The following is a 21753-nucleotide window of genomic DNA, read 5'->3' on the forward strand; positions in this document are numbered from 1 at the left end:
ATGGACAAGTCCCAGCAGGTTCATGTTCTACTGGAGCAAGGTCATTGGTGACGTTGCATAGACAGACTTATCAGATTTGTAGATGATGCGGAAGGGAAGGGATATTAACATAACAGGTGACAAAATCAACATGTAAAGTGACCTTAGCTCAGATGTGTAGCATGGTAGGTTATAGGAGCACCATGCCGGGACTGGGGACAGTTGGCTTTTCTTCCCAGGTGTCAGCTTTTCTGAGCCTCTTAACCTCTACTTAACTAGGTTGCAGCTGTTAAGACACTGAAAAAGGAATTTCTGCTGTTGTCTTTAAGGAAGTCCAAGCAGCTGTGCTGCAACTCCAGGGCATCACACAGGCTGCATTGTACTTGCTCCTGTGTGTGGATATCTCCAAGCTCTGTATACATTGAATTAAGTGAAAAGTCTGGCCTGAAAAATGTATGCAGTTCTCCTAATTATAAAGAGCTCTTCTTCTGCAAGATTGGAAGAATAACTGACCTCAACTCAGGGCTCTGGGCTTTGGACAGGTCTAAGAGACAGCATGGGTATGGCCCTGGTGAAGGAAGCGGAAAGAGTTGGGGAGAATCCCTGTTACCATTCTCAGGTGGATTCACTCTGTCACTGTTAGCCTGCTTCTTGTGGGGGTGGGGGAAGGGTGGATGTATGTGAGGGCCCCTTTCCATTCCCTTCACCTGCCATAGTACAGCAGAAGACCTGCCTCAAGATCGCTTAAAAATTGAGCACAATTGGGAAAAGGGGACCTCATATAAACGTGGAAAAAGTTCATGAGCCCAATAATCATGTCACCACAACATTCATTATTTTAAAATTTATGATACTGATATAATGGTGCTTAAAGTTCACATTTATTTAGCAAACTCTTTTCTTCCTCTTGGAATGTGTGAACTAAGAAAAATTCCAGGAGGATTTCAAGCACTTAAAATAGAATAAAAGAATGTTAGACTAAAAGGGTTTAGTAAATTATCCATCTTAAGTCTTTGTGATTTCATGGGCTGAGAGGACTATTTACTACTACCCTCATTCTTTTTGTTTGTTTGTTTTTCTTCTTTTTTTAAGACAAGGTCTCACTCTGCCACCTGGGCTGGAGTGCAGTGCATGATCATGGCTCACTGCAGCCTCAACCTTCTGGGCTCAAGCAAGCTTCAGCCTCCTAAGTACCCAGGACCACAAACACATGCCACTGTGCCTGGCTTATTAATATTTAAATTTTTTTCATAGGATGGGGTCTCCCTACATTGCTCAGGCTGGTCTTGATCTCCTGGGCTCAAGTGATCCTCCTGCCTCAGCCTCCCAAAGTGCTGAGATTACAGGCACGAGGCACTGCATCCAGCCCTACCCTCATCTTTGCAAGAAAAAAAATGTGCCCATCTAAACTTCTTTTTTTTTCCTCAAGAAACCCCTACTAGATACTGTTCCATTAGTCTTGTCTGCATAAATTTTATGGCATTTGAAACTTTAAAGGATGTTATTTTTAGGTCCCTTCTAGTTAAAAGCCTTTCCAGTTACAAAATAAATCATTAGTTGAATAGTTTTCCAAAGTTTTATTAATGTATAAATCTATGGGATCCTTACCATCGTGAATTCAATCAACATTTTGTTTATAAAACACCAGCCATCTCTGCTCAAGGATTTTAGGGGCTCTCCATGCCTATAGGATAAAGTCAAATTTCTGAGCTTTTCACAGTTTGGCCTAGTTCATACTTTGCCCTTTTTCACTCCCATTTCAATTAATTACCCTCAATGATCCACTATGCAGACTTTCTCATCTGTGTGTATTTGCTGCTGCTTTTAGTTTCTCTACCTGAACTGCTCTTTCTACTTCCCCAACTATACAACTTCTAATAACATTTTTAGACCCAGCTTAAATATTACTTCCTCAATGAAATCACTCAAGTTTGATTTCATTGAGGAAGTAATATTTAAGCTGGGTTCATTCCCTCAACCCACTGGGGCAGAATCAATCATTTCCTTTACCTCCAGAGCTCGCTGTATTACCCTCTGTTTTGAACTCATCACATAACATCAGGAGCAGATTCAGAGTTTCTATCCACATGGAGGTTGGCAGGACAATCTACCTGCTGAGGTTGAGAACGCTGATAGGGACTTGTTTCCAAGCTCCTTTTGTATACAGCGAGTACACGTATACCAATTAGAATAACAGCACTGAGTACTAAGAGATGGCCAATTGTTCATATCATAATATCATACACTACTAGTCATAGATGGTGCTGAAATCTATCACATTTCCCTCCAGTCCTGAAGAGAAGCATTGTGTGAGGATATGACTATCACTGCGTATCAGACCCATCAGAGGGCGATGCAAGGTTGGCCCTGAAGTTCACTGAATTCTTTTTGTGAATAAAGTATTCTTTTCCAGACTTTCAGTCTGTTCTGAAATTACTTATGTTTCCAAATACTCTTTACCTTCTCCTCTGCTGACATGCACACTTGGATAAGAGCATTTCCCCGATGGGTATTGATAGTATCTTTTAGGTATTGAGGCACCTTAGATTATATTTTCTGCATAAACATAATTATTAAGTAAACAAAAACGGATATAGCCTTATTCTGATTTTTTAAACAATTCCCAGCCTTAACAACAGTCCTCCAGGCATGGTATAAGTTTAATAGAGGAAGCAATGTCGCCCACGTTTCATTTCCAGAGCTTTGTCTTCCATCAGACAATGTGAGACAATGTTAGTTTCATAATTGATTAGAATGTACTACAAATAAGGTTGCTTGTCTACAAAGTGGAAGTCCAATAATTATATTAATAGATACGGAAAATTTCATTCTTGAATAGCCACATTTCAAGTATCTGTTATTTATCCCCCTGATTCATGTGTTCCAGGAGAATGGAGCAGGGGAAAGATGAGGAATGTGTGGATTAAAAACAACTGATTAAGAAAGGAAGATAAAAAAATTTTAGGTATTTTTTTCTTGCCATTGTGGAAAGTCTTGTAAAATGTTTAAAGCAGAATTTTTTATTTTTAAAAGTTAGCCCTACCACTATACTAGTATGAGCAAGCCAAGTGGACCTGCTGGAAGAGGAACCCAGTTAAGGGACAACCATCCCCAGCTCAGCCGTCTTTTTTGCAGTAGCATTAGCCACATTAATTGGATGTTCTCTACGTGGTAGGCATTGGGCTGGGTGATTTCATAGACACTTATCTCACTTGATCCTGGCAACACCCCAAAAGAGAGTTTTATTATTCCCAGTTTTCAGATGATTTCATAGACATTTCATCTCACTTGATCCTGGCAACACCCCAAAAGAGAGTTTTATTATTCCCAGGTTTCAGATGACAAAGCTGGGGTGATGAGAAGTCAAGGAACTTGTTTACCAAGAGATAGGGAACCAGTGATGAGGAGATGGTGGTTGCTGTGGGAGCTCCTTACCAGCCTAGGAAGAATTGACAAGTCGGGGAAAGTGTCTTCAGTTAATTGCACATGCTTTACCTCCTTCTCGGGTGTGCAGACTCCATTCAGATGGGGACTAAGAAATCATGAATGACTTAGATCATCCTGTAAATTCTGGTTGTTTCAATTTTCTCCAACCTGACTTTGGGTCCTAGGGCCAAGATAGGCCAAACAACCCAACAACCCTGTGTGGTTGTTTTGGTCCTATGAGGCCACAGCCCACCTGAGTCAGAATAACCCACACTTTTCTTGCAGCCCCAGGGCCCCATAGTTAGGGTCAGCTTTTCCACCACCTCTCTTGCTCCTTTTTGCTATCCAGCTGTCTGCTAAACAGTGCCAGACCCTTCTTTGTAGAAAAACAAATCAGACTAGCAAGGCAATTTCAAGCTGTCCTTTATGCAGAGGTTTTAAAAATGGTTCCAAAAACCAGCTGTTTTCAACCCACAGATAAGGGGATTCTTTTGTTGCTGGCTCAGTAACAAAGGAAGTCTAAAAAAGTGAATGTTCAGAAGAAAGGACTGTCTAAAATTATTAAATGTTGTGAGGCACTGCCAGCTGTAATTTCTCCCTCTCTTCTTCCCACAGACTTTCAGAAAGTTTTGGTATCCTATATTGGATTAAAAGGGCTTTACTTCACGGGATATTTGCTGTTTGGCCTGGGGACAGGATTTATTGGGCTCTTCCCAAATGTCTACTCCACCCTGGTCCTGTGCAGCCTATTTGGTGTAATGTCCAGCACCCTGTACACTGTGCCCTTTAACCTCATTACGGAGTACCACCGAGAGGAAGAAAAGGAGGTGTGTTGCCATTGAACCTCTACCTTGGGTAACATCCAGACTCATCTGAAGGTTGGGAAGGATTTGGTAGCAATGTGTAGAGCAGAGCTGGAAAGGAGGGTTGAAACAGCCACAGTAAAATGCTCAACTAACTGCAACCATGATCTGGTACAGGCATGCCCACCAGCCAAGCCCAGCCCAGCCCAGTTAGGAGTTAGCTCTCCTGTCCTCCTAACTCTCAACCCCTGCGCACTTAGGGAGAAGTAGGGCAAGGAGTGTTACTCCCATTTTTCTGATTAGAAAGAGAAGGTTGCATGAGTGTGAGAAACCAGTCCACAATTACACAGAGACGAAAAAGGGGGACTCAGTTTTTCTATAAATGCCTGATAGGTCTCTCTAGTGCACCTGCAGCATTTCTGGATACCCACAATAAGGGTTCCCTACTCCTAATCTGCAGAGGTTCATGATGGAATTTCTTGGCGTTATTTGTTGAGGGTAGGAAAGTCCTAGGCAATGGAGTCCAGACTAGATCCTATGTGCAAGAAGGAAAGCTGGAATCACAGGTGGTGATCCCCACTTTGCTGCCCTGAATGGGACATGCACCATTTAAACCTTGGAACTCAACAGTCAACAAGAGTCTAAGCAGTGCTTGTAACAGAGTTGGTACTTCCACTCTAAAATTACCACCTCTTCTTATTAACACTTGCAACTTTCTTCCCATGAAAATAGGCATACAGTTCCTTAACTGGAGCAGTGATGTAAAAGCTACAGAGATAAGTTTAATCCAGCTCAGCATGAAACTGCAAAAACACCAAACACATATCCATGGGGACTATAATTCTGGCCATCTTTTTCATCATTTGATCTGGCAGCAGGGCAGAGCTACACCAGGAGCAAAAACCTTTCAAACAAGAGTCGTGGCTGTCCTCATCTCCTGGCTCACCAAGGTTTCAGTGCATGACAGGGATGTTGCTGTTAATGGGATAGTCATAATAAAACTGTCCCTCCAAAGAGAGTGTTACATGGTACTGAGGTAAAAAAACCCTACACTTCAGACTCAGAGAGACCTGGATTCAAATCCTGCCTCTTCCACTTGGAAGCTGTGTAACACTGGGGATGTTATTTATTTGTTTATTAGGTAGCACTTAGAATGAGTTCATTTTAGGTGAGATAATATATTCACAATGATATACAAAAGTGGACACTGTGTACTCTCTTTACATTTACTATCTCCCTCCGATCCCAATGTGTTACCACTTTTATTAGTTTTTCGTTAATCTCTCCAGCATTTTAAAATAAAACCAAGCAAATGTAAATCTATTTTCTTATTTTTTTTCTTAGTCAAAGGATAATATGCCTTTTTCAGCAAAATGCTTTTTTTTTGGCCTAATAGTGTAGGAAATCATCATTTGAACTCGCAAATCCTCAGTTTCCTCAAGAGGCAAATGGAAAGAATGTTATATAGCTTATAGCAAAGTTAACAAGATAATGGATGTGCTTAGCATAGTGCCACCTAGCACCTGACAAAGACTCAAAAGATGATAGCCAGCATTATAATTGTTATCACGGAGGTAATGATAATAACATGTGCATCTAGGGAGGTGGCGAGGTTGAAATAAAGTAACATGTAAAAAAAATGTATACAGGCCCAGCACATAAGAGATAGCCAACAAATGGCAAAGTTATTGACCAGTTCAGACCAAATATCAATATTAACCAAATATTATTATGTTAATCAAGTAGCAACCATATTTTGAAAGATTGAATTTTTAACACTAAGAAAGAAAAAGAATGGGATATTTATTGAGTATCCACTACATTGTACTGTTTTTGTACAGTCCATGAGCTAAGAATTCCTTTTTAAAGTTTAAATGATTGAAAACAATTTCAAAAGAAGCATAATATTTTGTGACAAGTGAAAATTACATGAAATCAAATGCTGGTAGCTATAAATATTCAGTTCAGTTCCACATTGCCAATTCATGAAAATTACATGAAATCAAATGCTAATGTTCATCAATATATATTGGAATCCCAACCCAGCTCCACATTGCCCCTGCTTTTGCACTACAATGGCAGAGTTGAATAGTTATGACCAGGGCCGTATAATCCACAAAGCCAATGGTATTTACTATCTGGCTGGTCACAGAAAGTTTGCCGACCTGTGCCCTAAATGATAGTTCCTTGTGGATCAAATGGTGTTCCTGTGATTTTTTTGCAGAGGCAGCAAGTCCCAGGAGGGGACCCAGACAACAGCATGAGAGGGAAGGGCATGGACTGTGCCACCCTCACCTGCATGGTGCAGCTGGCTCAGATCCTGGTCGGAGGTGGCCTGGGCTTTCTGGTCAACACAGCTGGGAGTGTCGTCATCGTGGTGATCACAGCGTCTGCGGTGGCACTGATAGGCTGTTGCTTTGTGGCTCTCTTTGTTAGATACGTAGATTAGGTCAATAAAGAGACAATGATCCTAACCTCAGACACAGTGAAGCACATGGCAGGAAGTTGCAGCTCTGATTCTTAGGGTCTGTCCATTGGATGCCCGGTATTGTGATTTCAGCCATGGTATCTGCCCACCTCTCACTTTCAACCAAACCTCTGCACAACAGTCCCCATATTTCAGGCAACCTTTGCCTGGACTATGCCCCCATGCATTGGTGGCAGGGGGTAAGTGTGGGTGGTAGCACCTACACATGCCTTCCTTGTTGCATCTCGGTGCAGGGGTGGGAGAGGAAGGAGCTGCTTTCCACAGGGCATTACAGGCCTTGCTGAGGCCCGAGAAGCAGACTAATTCCACACACAATGCTTGGATATGTTCTATGAAGTGATTTGATTTGATTTTTTGCCACGGGGTCCATATATATTGGAGAGTCATATATATATATATATATTTTGAGATGGAGTTTTACTTTTCTTGCCCAGGCTGGAGTGCAATGTCATGATCTCAGTTCACTGCAACCTCTGCCTCCTGGGTTCAAGCGTTCTCCTGCCTCAGCCTCCTGAGTAGCTGAGATTGCAGGTATGCAGCACCACACTCAGCTAATTTTGTATTTTCAGTAGAGATGGGGTTTCTCCATGTTGGTCAGGCTGGTCTCGAACTCTTGACCTCAGGTGATCCGCCTGACTTGGCCTCCCAAAGTGTTGGGATTACAGGCGTGAGCCACCACGCTCAGCCGGGGAGTCATATATTTCATCAAATTCACAAATATTCAAAATATTACTAGTAATTTTTTCTCTGATATTGATTTATTCATAATTTGCTCATAATTCCTATTACTTTATGATACCCCTGACAAGTCTACTCAAACATCTCATGCTGGAGGAGTCACCACTTTAAAATAGTTCATTTCATAGAACAGTAAAAATATTTCTCTCTAGTCAGCACCCTTGTTTTGTCCTCTGGATTTGATATGAAAGTCTGGAAAAAACAGCCCCCTGTTTCTGCTATGATCTTCTCTTCTCCAAGCTAAGCAGTTTTTCTTTAACCATACCCCTTCAACTGCTTTCCGCATGGTGAGGTTTTCAGCCGCCTTGAGAGACAGCACGGTTTAATAAAAATCATGTTTTGGAATAAGTTGGTTTTGAATCCCGGCTTTGCCACTCAGCGGCAAACTATGTAATCTCCCCAAGACACCCTTGCTCACTTAGACATTTGTGATGAGAATTGCTATCTCAGAGTTGTGATGACTAATAATACATAACATTGGTTCAGGCATGGTGACTCATACCTGTAATCCCAGCACTTGAGGCCAGGAGTTCGAGAAAAGCCTGGGAAACCTAGGGAGACCCTCTCTCTACAAAAAATGTTTTAAAAATTAGCTGGGCATAGTGGTGCATGCCTGCAGTCTCAACTATTGGAGGAGCTGAGGTAGGAGAATTGCTTGAGCCTGGGTGACCGAGGCTGTAGTGAGCTATGATTGTGTCACTGCACTCCACCCTGGGAGACAAAGTGAGTTCTTCTGGTCTCAAAACAAACAAACAAACAACAAAACACAAACTGTGATATTGATGGAGTCCTTACCACTATTCTAAATGTTTTAATGATAACAGCAATTGCAGAAGTGGGCGCTGTTACCAATCTCCATTTTTTAGATGAAGAAATGGAGGCAGAAAGATAGAACTTGTCTGAAACCACACAATTCTTAAGTGACAGAGCTGGGCTTTGAACACAGCCACTTTGGTTCTGCTGCTTTCTGTATGGACAGCACTTAGCTTGGTGTCTGGCATTTGATTGGAGCTAGCGATCGTCACTACTGTTAAAGACTCACTGTCCTGTCCCCAATAGATCTGCCCCAGTCTTAAGTATTTGCCTACCCAACCCTGAATGTGCCCGACCAGTGCAGAATAGAGATCTGCCCACACTTGTAGAAGTTAGAATTGGGTGGTTCGTCTTCTTACTTGATCTAGGATCTGGTAGAGTAGCTATTGTCTCAGCTCAACTTGTAACTGACCAAAATCATTGGTGCTGGAAGGGAATGTGGAGAAGGGAAATGAGCTGCTTTTTAGAACTGGGACATTTGGGATTTGGGGTGTTGCTTCTGTGTGTCCAGTGCCTAGGAGAATGAGTGGATTCCGTAGCATGGCCAGGCCCCTGCAGGGTCAGCTCATTTGCAGCCTCCTGAGAAGAGCAGGCCTGCTCTGATTGTTTTTTGCTGGGCTTTGGGTCCTCCTTCATACAGCTGCTCACATCTGCATGGTCCAGGGCAAGAGCATGAATGGAGGCACGTGGTCCATAGCCCATCCCTCTTCTCTGCTTCCCCCACTCTTCTCTCTGCTCCACATCTGTAGCCTCCCACCTGCCTCCACCATCTACCGCTTCTACAAATGGCTACCCTTAACCACCTAAGGGTGGACAGACTCAGCAGCATGGACTTTGCTCTGGAGGATGGACTCAAGAAAGGACCCATGGATTCCTTGTAAGTAGACTCAGGGCAATTTGGACAAGGAATCTAAGGTCTCAGCTACAGAAGCATAATCTAGCAGGTGGGAAGATTGGGGAGGCACAGGCTCCAGGAGGCCCTGTGAACTGCTTGCTATGTGGAAAGGGGCAGGTGCAGAACAGGGTCCTCTAATGATGACATCCAGACCAGGGGTCCTGGCTGCCCAGGTCTAAGGGCAGTACCTGCCGAAGTCGGCCAGCCTAGGAGCATAGAGCCATTTGTTGTCATTCTGTGCTGCAGCCTCCTTCTCCTTCCTAATCTCTCCAAGGTCTCAAAAGGCAGTGGCATCTCTGATATCTCACACGCACTCTCTGCCTCCTGCTGCTGTTTGGGCTTCCTCTTTGTTGCTTCAATTCTATGACTGCCTCCTTCGCCTTTAAAGAGCCCACTCTTTGCTGCTACTTGGTTCTTGCACCTGTGACTGAGGCAGTGCCAGTGGTGTGGAGCAGGATATCTGAAATGCCCTCATGAATCTGGCCACTTCTGGTGTGTATGTCGGGGGCAGGGGCTTATGCTAAAGTGGTCACTTCTTCCCACCCCATGCTCAACCTCGTCACCTGCAGGACATGTGGCTTCAATATCCAGACTCCTGCAGTGTGTCCCATTCTCCCAAATCTCTGGTGTTTTCCAGACCCAGCGAGGCTGTCTTCTCAGGCTTGAGCATGCTGTTTTACTTATCACCCTCCAAGCCTCACTCCCTTCCTCTCCACATGGGTGCTTCTCATTTTCTGCTTCCCAGTCAGGTCCTCCTGTATTCTATTAGTATATTCACTCCCAAATAAAATAATCTTATTCTTTTTACAGAATATATGCAAAGCTACCCCTTCTCTACTCCACCCTCTTAGCCCCCTGCCATCATCCATCCTGGAGAAATAAGTTAATGACTCAGTTAGAGAAGCCATTAGGGAAGACACCTGCTCCCAACCCCATTGTGTGGGATGAGGATGAGTAAATGCTCAGAGGACCTCATGGCACATAGCTCTTATCATTAGAAAAGAAACAGCAACAAGCCATCTCTCTTGCTTCCCCTACCTGTACTTGATCTCTGCAAGGTTTAAAAATGGAATCTTCTCCAGGGTTCAGTGTTTATTTCCTGCCCATTTCTCCAATAACTGTTTTGATGTGGAAGATTTGGAAATGAATAGATGGGCCAGCTGGAAAGGTGGCCCATAGCTGAGGGTCATCTTATTAAATCCCCAAGAAGTCAAATGTAGTCATCCCTTACTAACCACAGGGTACATGTGTGTGCATGCATGCATACACACACACACACAAATATGCAAATGCTCATCGAACTCAACTCCCTTGAGGTTTGAATGAATAAATATAATCGAATTTTGAGTCTTCCACGACATTTGGGTATCTAAGTATTTGTTCTCAGTATAGCAATGACATATTCTTTCTGGCAAAAGAAATTTCCTTTCTCCAGACAAATAAAGCTAGTACAAGGGCATATACTCTTAACAGAAATCTTGGGAAATCCTACAGGAGAAAAAGAATCCCTACTACTTTGCTTCCTGCTTCCCCCACCAAGCAGCTGACATTCCAACATCAAAGCTTTTACTCACCACATTTTATGAGCTTTGAATATCCTCTCTACCTCCCAACCCACCCTTGCCATTCTGCCCAAATTGTGCCCCTATATCTAGGCCTATCTCAAATATTATTTTGACCAGGAAGTCTGATCTCCTAGCGGGATCAACCTTTCCTTCCTTTGTTTTTCTTTCAGCCTTATTTTGACATTCAACTGTCTTATCTTCTTGTGCTCATGGCTGTCTGTCCTATTACATGTGGAAGTCAGAAATTTCTCTGGTTCATGTACATGACCTCAGTACCCTGCACAGGGGTTGGCACACAACAGGTGCTCAAAAAGTAATTGTTGATTACAGTTGATCTGAGCATTTCCTTGGTGACCCTTTGTCCTTGTGGTAGGTCAAAGTCATGATCTTTGATCCCTCCTGCCATGCTCTCTGAAGCCCTGAGCTTGGGATTTGGACAAAGTGACCCTTTTTACAGAGGTTTTTTTTCTTTTTAAAGACCATTCCTCCAGCTCCTTCTCTTCTGTTTTTCTAGTGTCCATAGCCACAGATGTACCAACTTCAACACCTTTTCCTAAAAATTCTGAGCTACCCACACATTATTTTATTGTTAAAATTGAAATGGCAAGGTGCTTTGATAAGACTTTCTCAGTAGGAGTCTATTATCAGTGTTATAGATGGATCTGCTACCACACTCCTGTTGGCTCTTTCCTGTGTTTACTTTTTCATGGATTTTGTATTTGGGGAATTTTTGTGGAGCTTCATTTCAGTCTTTGTTAGCCCAATTGCTATTCAATATCAATATCAATAAATGCTCTTCCCAAAGGGTGAAGAAAACAATGTACTGCTTCAAAACAAACACACCATTTTGTTTTCTAAAAGAGCTGACTTCTCAGGATTGCTCAGGATCGAGACTGGCACCTTTTGCTTTTGTGGGAAGGCATGAGTGTTTAGTCACTGCAGTGTTTTACAATCACAGAAGGCGGGGCAAGGAAAGTGGGAGTTGTAGATCTCACATTTTGAGCCCTGAATCTCAGCTACTACAGAAAACTTTCAACAACATTACTAAACGATTCTCTTTAAGAGGCTCTTTAAACAGACATGTTTTATGAATGGCTGTTAACCACCCAGTGGGTGCCTGCATCATTGATTTCCTGACCCCAAACTAGGTTGCCAAAGAGAGCAGTAGTACCTCTATCAAAGCCGGCAGATGGGTGAGTAGACGGATGTTGGATTCCAGTTCTCAGAAGAGCCTCAAGAAAGGACGTTGTGAGGGGTTTTAACACCTTAAACTGCTGTGATAAGAACAGAGTCAACATGAGAACTGTGTGTCTTCAGAGACAGCTCCATAAACTGTCTGGAGGCTGGGGAAGAATTTGTCATGCATGCTCACTGCGTAAAGCACTCTTTAGAATAAATGGAAATCGGCGATGGTACTGTCCCATGGGAATTTCTATTTCCTACCTTCTCTTGTCAATAATAAAAGCAATAAAGACGCCCACACCTGAAATTCTGGTTTTTCTCCAGTATTCTGCTCCCTTTAGGACAGAGTACATGGACCTTCTATTTTCTTTCCTACCCCACACCTCCTTTTGAAAGATCTGACCCAGCTTCTAGGAATTTGGTTTCCATGTTCCGCACTCTGCCACCCCGCCGCCGCCATTCCCCTTGCACGTTTCTGCGGCATTTCTTGCTCTTCTATCTAAGCCTACCCCCCCAAAACAAAACGACACCAAAAAACAAACAAAAAATACTGAACTATCCCTCTACTCGCAGGTCCAGAGCCTCAATCAAAGGGACGGCTTGATTCTCAAAGCATGGGAAGGGAGGAACTGCAGAAGTGCCCCCACTCCTCCCGGTAGAGCTATTCAGGATGCTCCTGGGCCCAGCTCACCGGCAGCACACAGACCAGAGTGCGTACAGGCACCCAAGGTGCTCTCAGAGGAAATGGAGCGCCCGGGCTTCCAGAGCCCAACGCACCAGAGCGCCACTTCCAACTCTGCTACTGATTGAGCATATGAGCCTCCTTTTACCTTTCGGGGCAGCAGCCTGAAGAAGTTTCCCTATTTAGCCCTTCTAATCACACTGTGTCCGCTCCCTCCGGCAGTGATGCCACTCCCCAGAGAATCGCTCTCCCAAGTTCGTGACAGGTGTTATCCCCTGTTAACGTTTGCGCTCCCGGGCTTTGCAGCTAGATCTGGCTTAGCACGTTCCTGCTAGCCCAGTCCGGAATGACAATCGATACAATGACTCCATGCTAGCCCCGTCCGGAATGACAATCGGTACAATGGCTCCATGGGAGGTGACTTTCCTTTGCCATTTGTCCTGGGGACGGACCATAAGGGTTAGTTCTTTTTCTTAACTTCAAAAACGTTTCTTGCCTCCAAACTCAATATTCCTGGGGCAGCCCGGCAGCAAGCAGAACCTTAGCGCTGCTGCAGTCTAGTTAACCAAGTAGCAAAGGAGAGTTTGCCGCAGAAGTCGCTGGAATAAACGGGCACAATTGTCTGCGCATCATTTGATTAAGCTCCGCTCCCTGTGCCAATTTCTTTACATTTTTGCTGCTTCTCTCTGCTTCTGGGCGACCCCACACTGCCCAGCGTGGGCAAAGTAAGGAGAGGCTGTGGGGTGTGGAACCGAGGTTGAAGGTCCGGCCCGTGGGGCTCGTCTCTGCCCCTTTGCCAGCTTCCTCTCTCCACCTGATTTCAAAGCATGCCCTCTCCAGGAAAGGTTCTCCGGCCTATACACAGGCTGCTCATCCTCCTCTCACCTACTTCTTGAATGTCCCCCCTCCCCCACGCAGCCTTCCTTAATCTGTTCACCTCCTTCACCGCGTGGGGAAGGCCACCTTGCCCCTACAGCGCGCCCTGGACCTCAGTAGGCAGAGCTGCTGGGCAGCAGGTCGCAGCGGCTCCCGCTGTAGACCACGACGCCAGGGGGGTAGTAGAGCAGTTCCGGTTCCGCGGCCACGTGGAGCGGCGCCAAAGCCTGCAGCCCCTGATCCTCGGGTTCCGGCTTGGTAGTGGCAGTGAAGGGGCGCATGCTGGTGAGTGAAGGAGACGCGATTCGCCACAGCAGGCTCTTGAGCGCTTTGCGGAACTCGCGGCGCACAAGGCAGTAGAGGATGGGGTTGAGGCAGCTGTTGGAGTGCGCCAGGCACACGCTCACAGGGAACGCGTATACCTGGCACAGGAAATACTCCTGGCTGAAGGGCACGGCGTTGAACTTGATGAGGATGCTCCAGGTGGTGAGCGCCTGGTTGGGCAGCCAACACAGGAAGAAGGACAGGACAACGAAGGTCACTGACTTCGTGACTTTCGACCGTCTCCGAGCACTGGCTCCGGCCGGGCCTCCGCCAGCTACTGCGGTCCCTCTTTCAGTACCCGCCACGCGGCGGTCGGAGATGAAGCGCACCAGCAGCAGGTAGCACAAGCTAATGATAGCCAGCGGCAGCACGAACCCCAGCAACACCTTTTGCGAATGGTAGAGGCCCAGCCAGAACTGCCTATCGCGGCCCAGCAACTTGTCGGGGAAGCGCACCAGGCACAGCTCTTCGCCCATCACCTTGACCGTGGTGGAGAAAATGGCACTGGGCAGAGAGGCCAGCGCGGACGAAGCCCAGATCCACAGGCACAGCGCCTTGGCGGAGACGCAGCAGCTGTTCCCCAGGCTCCGGCCGCAGCAGTCGCCCCGGCCGTGTCCTCGGGTCCGGTGGCTCTTTAGAGCCGAGGCCACAGAGTGGTAGCGCGCCATACTCATGGCAGTGAGAAAGAAGACGCTGGCGTACATATTCATGGACGTCACCATGGACACGATCTTACACATGGCCTTGCCAAAGGGCCATTTGAAGTCAAGTGCGTTCTCCACCGCCCAGAAAGGCAGGGTGAGCACAAATTGAAAGTCCGTCAGTGCCAGGTTGGTGACGAAGAGGTTGATAGAGGATTTGCGCCAGCCCTGCTTGCTCTTCATCAGGTAGAGGACCAGCAGGTTGCCCGCCAACCCCAGGGCGCACACCACCCAGTACACCACGCTGATGAGGATCCGCACCCGGGCCTCGGTGTCCGAACTCTCTGCCCCGCCGCTGCCAGGGGGATGTCCTGGCGCCGCGCCGTCCGGCAACTCCAGCCCCAGCTCCCACCACAAGTCCCCAAGCTGTACCGACGCGTTACCACTCGTGTTGGCCGCCTCCAGAAGGTCCGGGACCAGACTGACGAGTTCTGCTAGCCTGTCCCCGCCTCCTGCCTTATTCATGGTGGCTATCGGGGCTGCATCGACCATCTGCATGCGCAGGTACCTCTAGGTCATGTTCCGGAGGACAAGACCTAAGAGAACACGGTTCGCCCTGTTTTGTTCCCAGTCTAGCTAGCCTGCGGGGCGTGCGCGGGAGCTTTCAAAGTAGCTGCTGAAGATAGAGCTCAGGAACTGGGTACTCAGCGAGTCCTGGCGCACAGCGAACCAACCGCCTTGGACTCAGAAGTTGAGCTCCGCGGTTGCTTTGGAGCAGAGTTGAGGAGCGCAGTCCCAAAGGCAAGTACTGGGCATCCAAGGGTTCTCAGGCCAAGCTTGGAGTCCCTAGATTCTTATATACAACGCAGACTTCCCCTCTCCGTGTCCCACGGTCACTGAGGCACTGGCGCATAACTCACCCAGCCGCTTAACCGTGCGATTTGGGGCCGCTCGCTCTCTTTCAAATACCTTTGGCTGTTTCCTCTGGGACTGCTTAGACGAGGTTTCCGTCCTTGGAAAGAAAGAGATCCTAGGGTTCTGTCCACCTCGCTCTGCTGCCCGGAGGTCAGTGGGTGTCTGCATCTCTCCGCGGTTGTCAACTCCGGGTGGGTTGCCAGCGGCGCCCACCAGTTGCAGTGGCACTTGCACGGCCGCGGCGGCGAACCTCAAGGAGCATGCGTAATCCCGTGGCGCCGGGAGAGGCGCTTTCCGAGGTGCTGAACCAAGCCGCGGCCGCGCCGCGAGGGAGCGCTGGGCTGCCGGCAAAGCCCACACGCCAGCTTCCATTTTCCTCCCCAAAATTTCAGCAGGAAACAGTCTTAACCCTTTATTTTACACCTGCAGGAGAAAGTGGGCTTTGACATGCGTTTCCTCTTTCTTTCTTATTTCCAAACATTATTATTAGAAGGGTTTTTTTTTCTTCCTTCCTCACTCCCACTTTATCACTGAAATTATTCCATTTGGTGAGGAATGGTTCTAAAAATATGTGATATCCTGCTTATTTTCCTTCCTAAAAGTAATGACAGTGATCTTTTTTCATGCTTAAGTTAGACGATGTGTTCTTATTGGATACATAAAGGACAGCTCCACCTCCTCTCTTTAATTAGCGGATCACTTATGTGGTGTCTGTGATTGTCAGGATGTTCAAAGGGGCTTCTTCACAGGGTTCAGGGGTTGCCCCTACTTTAATGTATTCTGAGACGTGACACAAAAACAGAGCAAATAAGTGGTGGGCCTACATCACAGTAATTAAATGCCCTAGGCCCAAAGCGCTTCAACAAATTGTTTGATCACATACAGCCATGGTCTCTTTACCTACATGCAGATAGAACAGAGGATACCACTGGGCTGATCGTGAACCCTCAGCCCCCCTATTTCCCCTAGGGTTAGTATCAGAACTCTTTTTCAGGTGGTTTTCAGACCAATGGAAGTATATTCTAAGGACTTTTCCAAGGGAATGAATGAAAAGCATTTGTATTGCTTCTCAAGATGCAGTCTACATAAATGCCGGGTCAATTGCTCTGGTGTAAATTACACTTCTAAGGATTTACTTTAAAAATTTGAAATGTTTTTCTCTGGGTCTAGGACTAAACTGAAACAAAAGCATCTTAAGCATAATTGTCCTCACCTCTGGAGCACTACAGAACTCCCATCTTTAGCGATAAAGAGAATCCAACCTTCAAGATGAGGAGATAAGAAACACTTAGAAAAAAGCAAAGAAAAAGAAAGAAAGAAAAAAGGAAAGAGAGAAAAGGAAACAAGAAACAAGAAAAAAGAAAACAGGAACAATCTTGATTCCAAAGGACATTTAACCCCGAAGAGCACACACCCTGTAAGGATATTGTCCTGCTCTGTCTGCCCACTAGAGGGAGGCTGGGCTTTAGTAAAAACCTTGCCGAACACCAACCATTTCCTTTGATCAGTTCTTTTCTGGAGCAGATCACCCCCGCCGTGAGGATTCCTCCCAAAGCACAGGTTGTTTCTGTGGACGACTCTTATCTTGGTTTTAGTAACCTCACTTTCATGCTCAGTTTTGACTTTATTTTTAACCATTTATTTCCTCATCAAATTTCTCCCTCTCTTCACCTCTGTCTCTATTTCTCTTTCTTTTCGAATATCTCAAGGGGCTATTGAAATACAGGAAAAGCTAACGCATACCCTGAAAGCTCTCTGCTGTTAAATTTTTGGTTACGTTCACAGCAATGACTTCCATTCCACACACACAGCTGCCTCTCAGTGCTTCTAAGCACACTCAGGAATAGATAGATCTACTTGATCCACTCTGAATCACATGTACATATTTATACTTTATGAAAAAATTATAGGTGCCTGACTCAATTCATTTCATATTCATTGGCCACTTACTCTTGCTGGGCACTGAGATAGGCTGAAAGACATAAGTCCTCTATTTTGATCCACTCTGGAATTCTTTTTTTTTTTTTTTGACAGAGTCTTGCTCTGTTGCCAGGCTGGAGTGCAGTTGGCAGTAGCCTGATCCCAGCTCACTGCAACCTCTGCCTCCTAGGTTCATGTGATTCTCCTGCCTCAGCTTCCCAAGTAGCTAGGACTACAGGTGTGTGCCACCACACCCAGCTAATTTTTTTTTTTTTTTTTTTGTATTTTTAGTAGAGACGGGTTTCACCATGTTGGCCAGGATGGTCTCGATCTCTTGACCTCGTGATCTGCCTGCCTTGGCTTCCCAAAGTTGGGATTACAGGCGTGAGCCACCACAACCGGACTGGAATTCTTAATCTGAGTGTGCAATCAACTAGTGACTAAGACCATATTTTTTGTTTGGTTTTGTTTATGACAAAGTTATCTAGAATGTAATAATTCATGCCAGATGAGTGGACAATAATTTTAGCTCTTTTATTATTTTCCTTTTATTTTTTAAGGGGTGTGTAGGTAATAGATAGTTATACTTTGATGGCATATTCCCGTTTTACGTTTTTTGAGAAGGGGTACTCTATGTTCGTATTTAAAGAAACCATAAAGGAGGAAGGGTTCAGAGCTTGTTATGTTACAGACATGATCTGTTTCTCTGTCTCCCTTCTCACCAAAATTGAAACCAGGCTGTGATGGGGACCTGGAGGAAATTCAGCAGCAAGAAACTCTCTTTCATTCACAGTGGCAGGGTATGGGATCTTGAAACCTTTTTCTGCTCTTCTTTTGTGTTCCTGAAGCCATGTCAGCCATGTGAAGCCACGAGGACAGAATAAAATCACACTATAGCATATAACCACTGGGAGCCCAGGATCACAGAAGGGAAGAAGTCACCTGCTTTGCTCCAGCATTTTGAAGAGGAGGCTTGAAGAAATGAAGGGGTTTATCAAGGATCTCACCACTAGGAAGTAGCCACACCAGATCTAAAACATGGTCTCTTGACTCGCATGTGATGTCTCTTCATCTATGCTTCATTTTCCAATTTGGATCGAACTCTTCCATATTTTGGTTTTTTGACAAAGGGGGGGTGGTAGGCTGATGTGTCCCTCCCCCACCAAAATATGTCCACTTCCTATTTCCCAAGCTCTTGGGTGTTAAACAGCTGAAGGAACTTTGCAGCCACTAGAAGCTAAAATAAGCAAAAAGATGAATTCTCTCCTAAAGCCTCAAGAAGAAATCAGCTTTTCTGACATCTTGGCTTTACTCTAGTGAAACTAATTTTGAACCTCTGATCTCCAGAACTGTGAGAGAATAAATGTACCTTCTTTTAAGCTATGACATTTGTGGTCATGTGTTATAACAGCAATAGAAACTAGCAAGGGTGGGCATGCAAGCCTGGCTTGAACATTACCTAATGGGAAATGGAGCAATTCTGATTGGAACATGTTGATTAATCTTAACACCAACTTTGTGCTGGATACTGTGTCATGTACTAAAAACTTAATGGTAAACACTATCTACCAGACTCATATTCTAATAGATGAGAGAGACATTTAAAAATTTTGAAATATAGGTTGGGCATACTGGCTCATGCCTGTAATTCCAGCACTTTGGGGTGTTGATGTGGAGGTAAGGAGTTTAAGACCGGCCTAGCCAACATAGCAAAACCCCGTCTTTATTAAAAATACAAAAATTAGCTATGTGTGGTGGCTCATGGCTGTAGTCCAAGCTATTCTGGAGGCTGAGGCAGGAGAATTGCTTGAGCCCAGGAGGTGGGGGGATTGCCATGAGCTGAGATCACACCACTGCACTCCAGCTTGGGCAACATAGCAAGACTTTATTTAAAACAAAACAAAAAAAAAGAGGCTGGGCACGGTGGCTCACACCTGTAATCCCAGTACTTTGGGAAGCTAAAGTGGGTGGATCACAAGATCAAGAGATTGAGACCATTTTGGCCAGCACAGTAAAATCCCATCTCTACTAAAAATACAAAAATTAGCTGAGCATGGTGGTACGTGCCTGTAGTCCAGCTACTCGGGAGGCTGAGGCAGGAAAATCGCTTGTACCCAGGAGGTGGAAGTTGCAGTGAGCCAAGATGGCACCACTGCAGTCCAGCCTGGCAGCCTGGCAACAGAGTGAGACTGTTGAAAAACAAAGAAAAGAAAAGAAAAGAAATTCTAATAAATTGTATGATTATAATCACAATAAAAAGGAAAACAGTAAAATAGAAAGTTTAAAACCATGTTCAAGCAACTAACTTTTAACTGTTTATAAGAATATTTATTTAATTCTAAGAATCATATCTTTTCAAATAAAGATTTTTAAGAGTAATACAGATTTCTAGTTGCTATATGTATATTTAATGAATAATATTTTTTTCTCTGGAAAGCTGTAAACAAAAGGAAGAAAGAGCACTCTGGGCAGAAGGAACAGCCTGAATGAAGGCACTGGCCGGGAAGGAGAATGATGCTTTTGTCAGACAGAAAGCAGATGAAGTGCGTATAACATAGAGAGATGAAGTAAATAGTGCTAGATAGTCTGGTGATGTGGGCAGGTGTCAAACAATTTCTGACTGCAGAATTTTGATCTGTGACTTCGGAGCAATGGAGGACATTAGAAAATTATAAGCAGGGGAGCAACGCAATCAGTTTTGCACATTCAAACCATCACTCTAGCTGTAGTGTGATGAGTAGACTGGAAGGGGCAGAGCTGATATAAATCAAGATGATTAGGAAGCTACAGCAATAGTTCAGGAGAGAGATGATTGTACTTCAGTCTAGAGGGATGTGGGGCAGAATAAGATTTAAATAAGCAAGTAAGAGACTGACTTGACAGTACTTGGGGGTGGGCTGCATACAAAGAAAGGGTGAAGGTAAGGAGAAGTTAGAAGCTCTCAACTCTTTACCCTGGGCATCTAGGTAGGTGCGCATGCTGAGCAAGTGAGGTGGGGGAAGATGACACATTCACACTGGACGTATGAGAGTGTAAATGCCCTAATCAGATTGAGGTGTCGAAAATACAGTCGAGTATGTGAATCTGTGACTCACAAAAGATAAAAATGTGCGGGTTCACAGCATATAGGTTACAATTGAAGCTTTGACATTGATGAGACTCTCTAGAGAAAAAGTGTAGAGTGAGAAGAAATCTCTTGTTATCAATCTCTTTAATTGAGTCAATTGATTGCCTAACAAATCAAAGGATTTGAGCCTTTTGGGGTCGTCAGGCAGCTTTGCTAACCTTAGCAGTCATTTAGACTAAATTAAAATTTCTCAACCTTAAAACTATTGACATTTTAGGCCACATAATTCATTATTGTGTGGGACGGACTGTATTGTTGATTATTATTTACCAGCATTCCTGGCTGCTACCTGTTAGGTAACAGTAGCAATCCCTGAAGCTGTCTTGTAAGATAACCAAAACTGTCTCCAAACATATGCTGGAGGCAAACATCTCTTCCTTCTCCAAGGTTGCGAATCACTGGGCTAAACATGGGCCATTTGTTAGAAAGGGAAATGGTAGGAGACTATGAAGGAATCCTTTGTTAACCATTCTCACTTCTAGGAAAACAATTCAAGGGACCTCCCTTTTAGGTGGGATTTGGAAGTGTGTACAGAGAACAGCATGTTATACTTTTGTACGCTACATACACAGCCCTCCGAGCATTGGTGCAATGCAGCCTCCGAACTAGAAATCCCCGTCCTTTCTCTTGATGCTCTTCAGTTAAGCTAAAGCAGAGCTTGCTAATATCTTTTAAATGGAGGAGAAGTTTTCCTCGGGAAACATCAGAGGCTCTGGCTCATATGTTATGGCTAAGACATCCCTGACATTGCCTGGATGGAAGAGGAGTTCAAGAAATCTGGACCTTGGCACATTGGCGGTTTTGATGTCCACCAGCAGTGGAACAGTTTAGTCCTGTGGCTGCTGGATGCTGCCTCCATCACCACTGTGCTGAGGGGGGCTCTGGCTCACTCAGGGGGCTGCTCCACAGTCTGAGGTCGTTGTGCTGCTAGTCCTCCCGAGCCTATTCTGGAAGTGAAGGAAACTACAGGCCAGGGTTGTTCTTTTAGAACTTTGTTTTCAGATGCCTCCCGACTAAGATTCAGATTAGACTTCTCCAACGGGCATTCTAATTTAATAGAGACTTTGAATATTGAAAAGAGGAGCCCAAGTTAGGGCATCCTTATTCAGAAGTGAGAAATCTGGGGTCTGACACCGGTTAACCTGATAATGATGGCCAGGTTAACGACTGTGGAAGGCCAAGTCTTGCCAAGCACGGGCCTCTATAACAACTCTTTCAGTACTGACTGAATGGTTAAGTTAAATATGAAAAGCCAGTGCCCTTATACAAAGGCTGAGATATAACAAAAGCCAGTCAAAAGTTTTGCCTAGGCCTCTCCTGGGCCTTCGACCATGACAAAATAATGAAGGAATTCTTAACAAGACCCATTTAGGATTAAA

General features: G+C 45.0%; 2 protein-coding genes across 2 annotated transcripts in view; one reads left to right on the top strand and one right to left on the bottom strand.

The window, feature by feature from the left end:
• Nucleotides 1-15269, top strand: part of SLC45A2 (solute carrier family 45 member 2) — a 50749-nt gene extending 35480 nt beyond the window's left edge. The window contains exons 6-7 of the mRNA XM_002745074.8: nt 4021-4232; nt 6433-15269. Coding sequence (XP_002745120.3) covers nt 4021-4232; nt 6433-6657 — 437 coding nt within the window. The 3' untranslated portion in view covers nt 6658-15269. The remainder of the gene's footprint in view (nt 1-4020; nt 4233-6432) is intronic.
• On the bottom strand, nt 12200-15580 carry RXFP3 (relaxin family peptide receptor 3). The gene has a single exon (XM_002745075.7). The coding sequence runs from the start codon at nt 14968-14970 to the stop codon at nt 13561-13563; it is 1410 nt and encodes a 469-aa protein (XP_002745121.4). The 5' UTR covers nt 14971-15580; the 3' UTR covers nt 12200-13560.
• Nucleotides 15581-21753: the final 6173 nt, after the last annotated feature.

This window comes from Callithrix jacchus, chromosome 2, assembly GCF_049354715.1.
Source record: "Callithrix jacchus isolate 240 chromosome 2, calJac240_pri, whole genome shotgun sequence".
Taxonomy (NCBI): Eukaryota; Metazoa; Chordata; class Mammalia; order Primates; family Cebidae; genus Callithrix; species Callithrix jacchus.

Excerpts from the sequence above, each read along its gene's own strand:
- RXFP3 (XM_002745075.7), bottom strand. The coding sequence starts at position 14,970 with ATGCAGATGGTCGATGCAGCCCCGATAGCCACCATGAATAAGGCAGGA.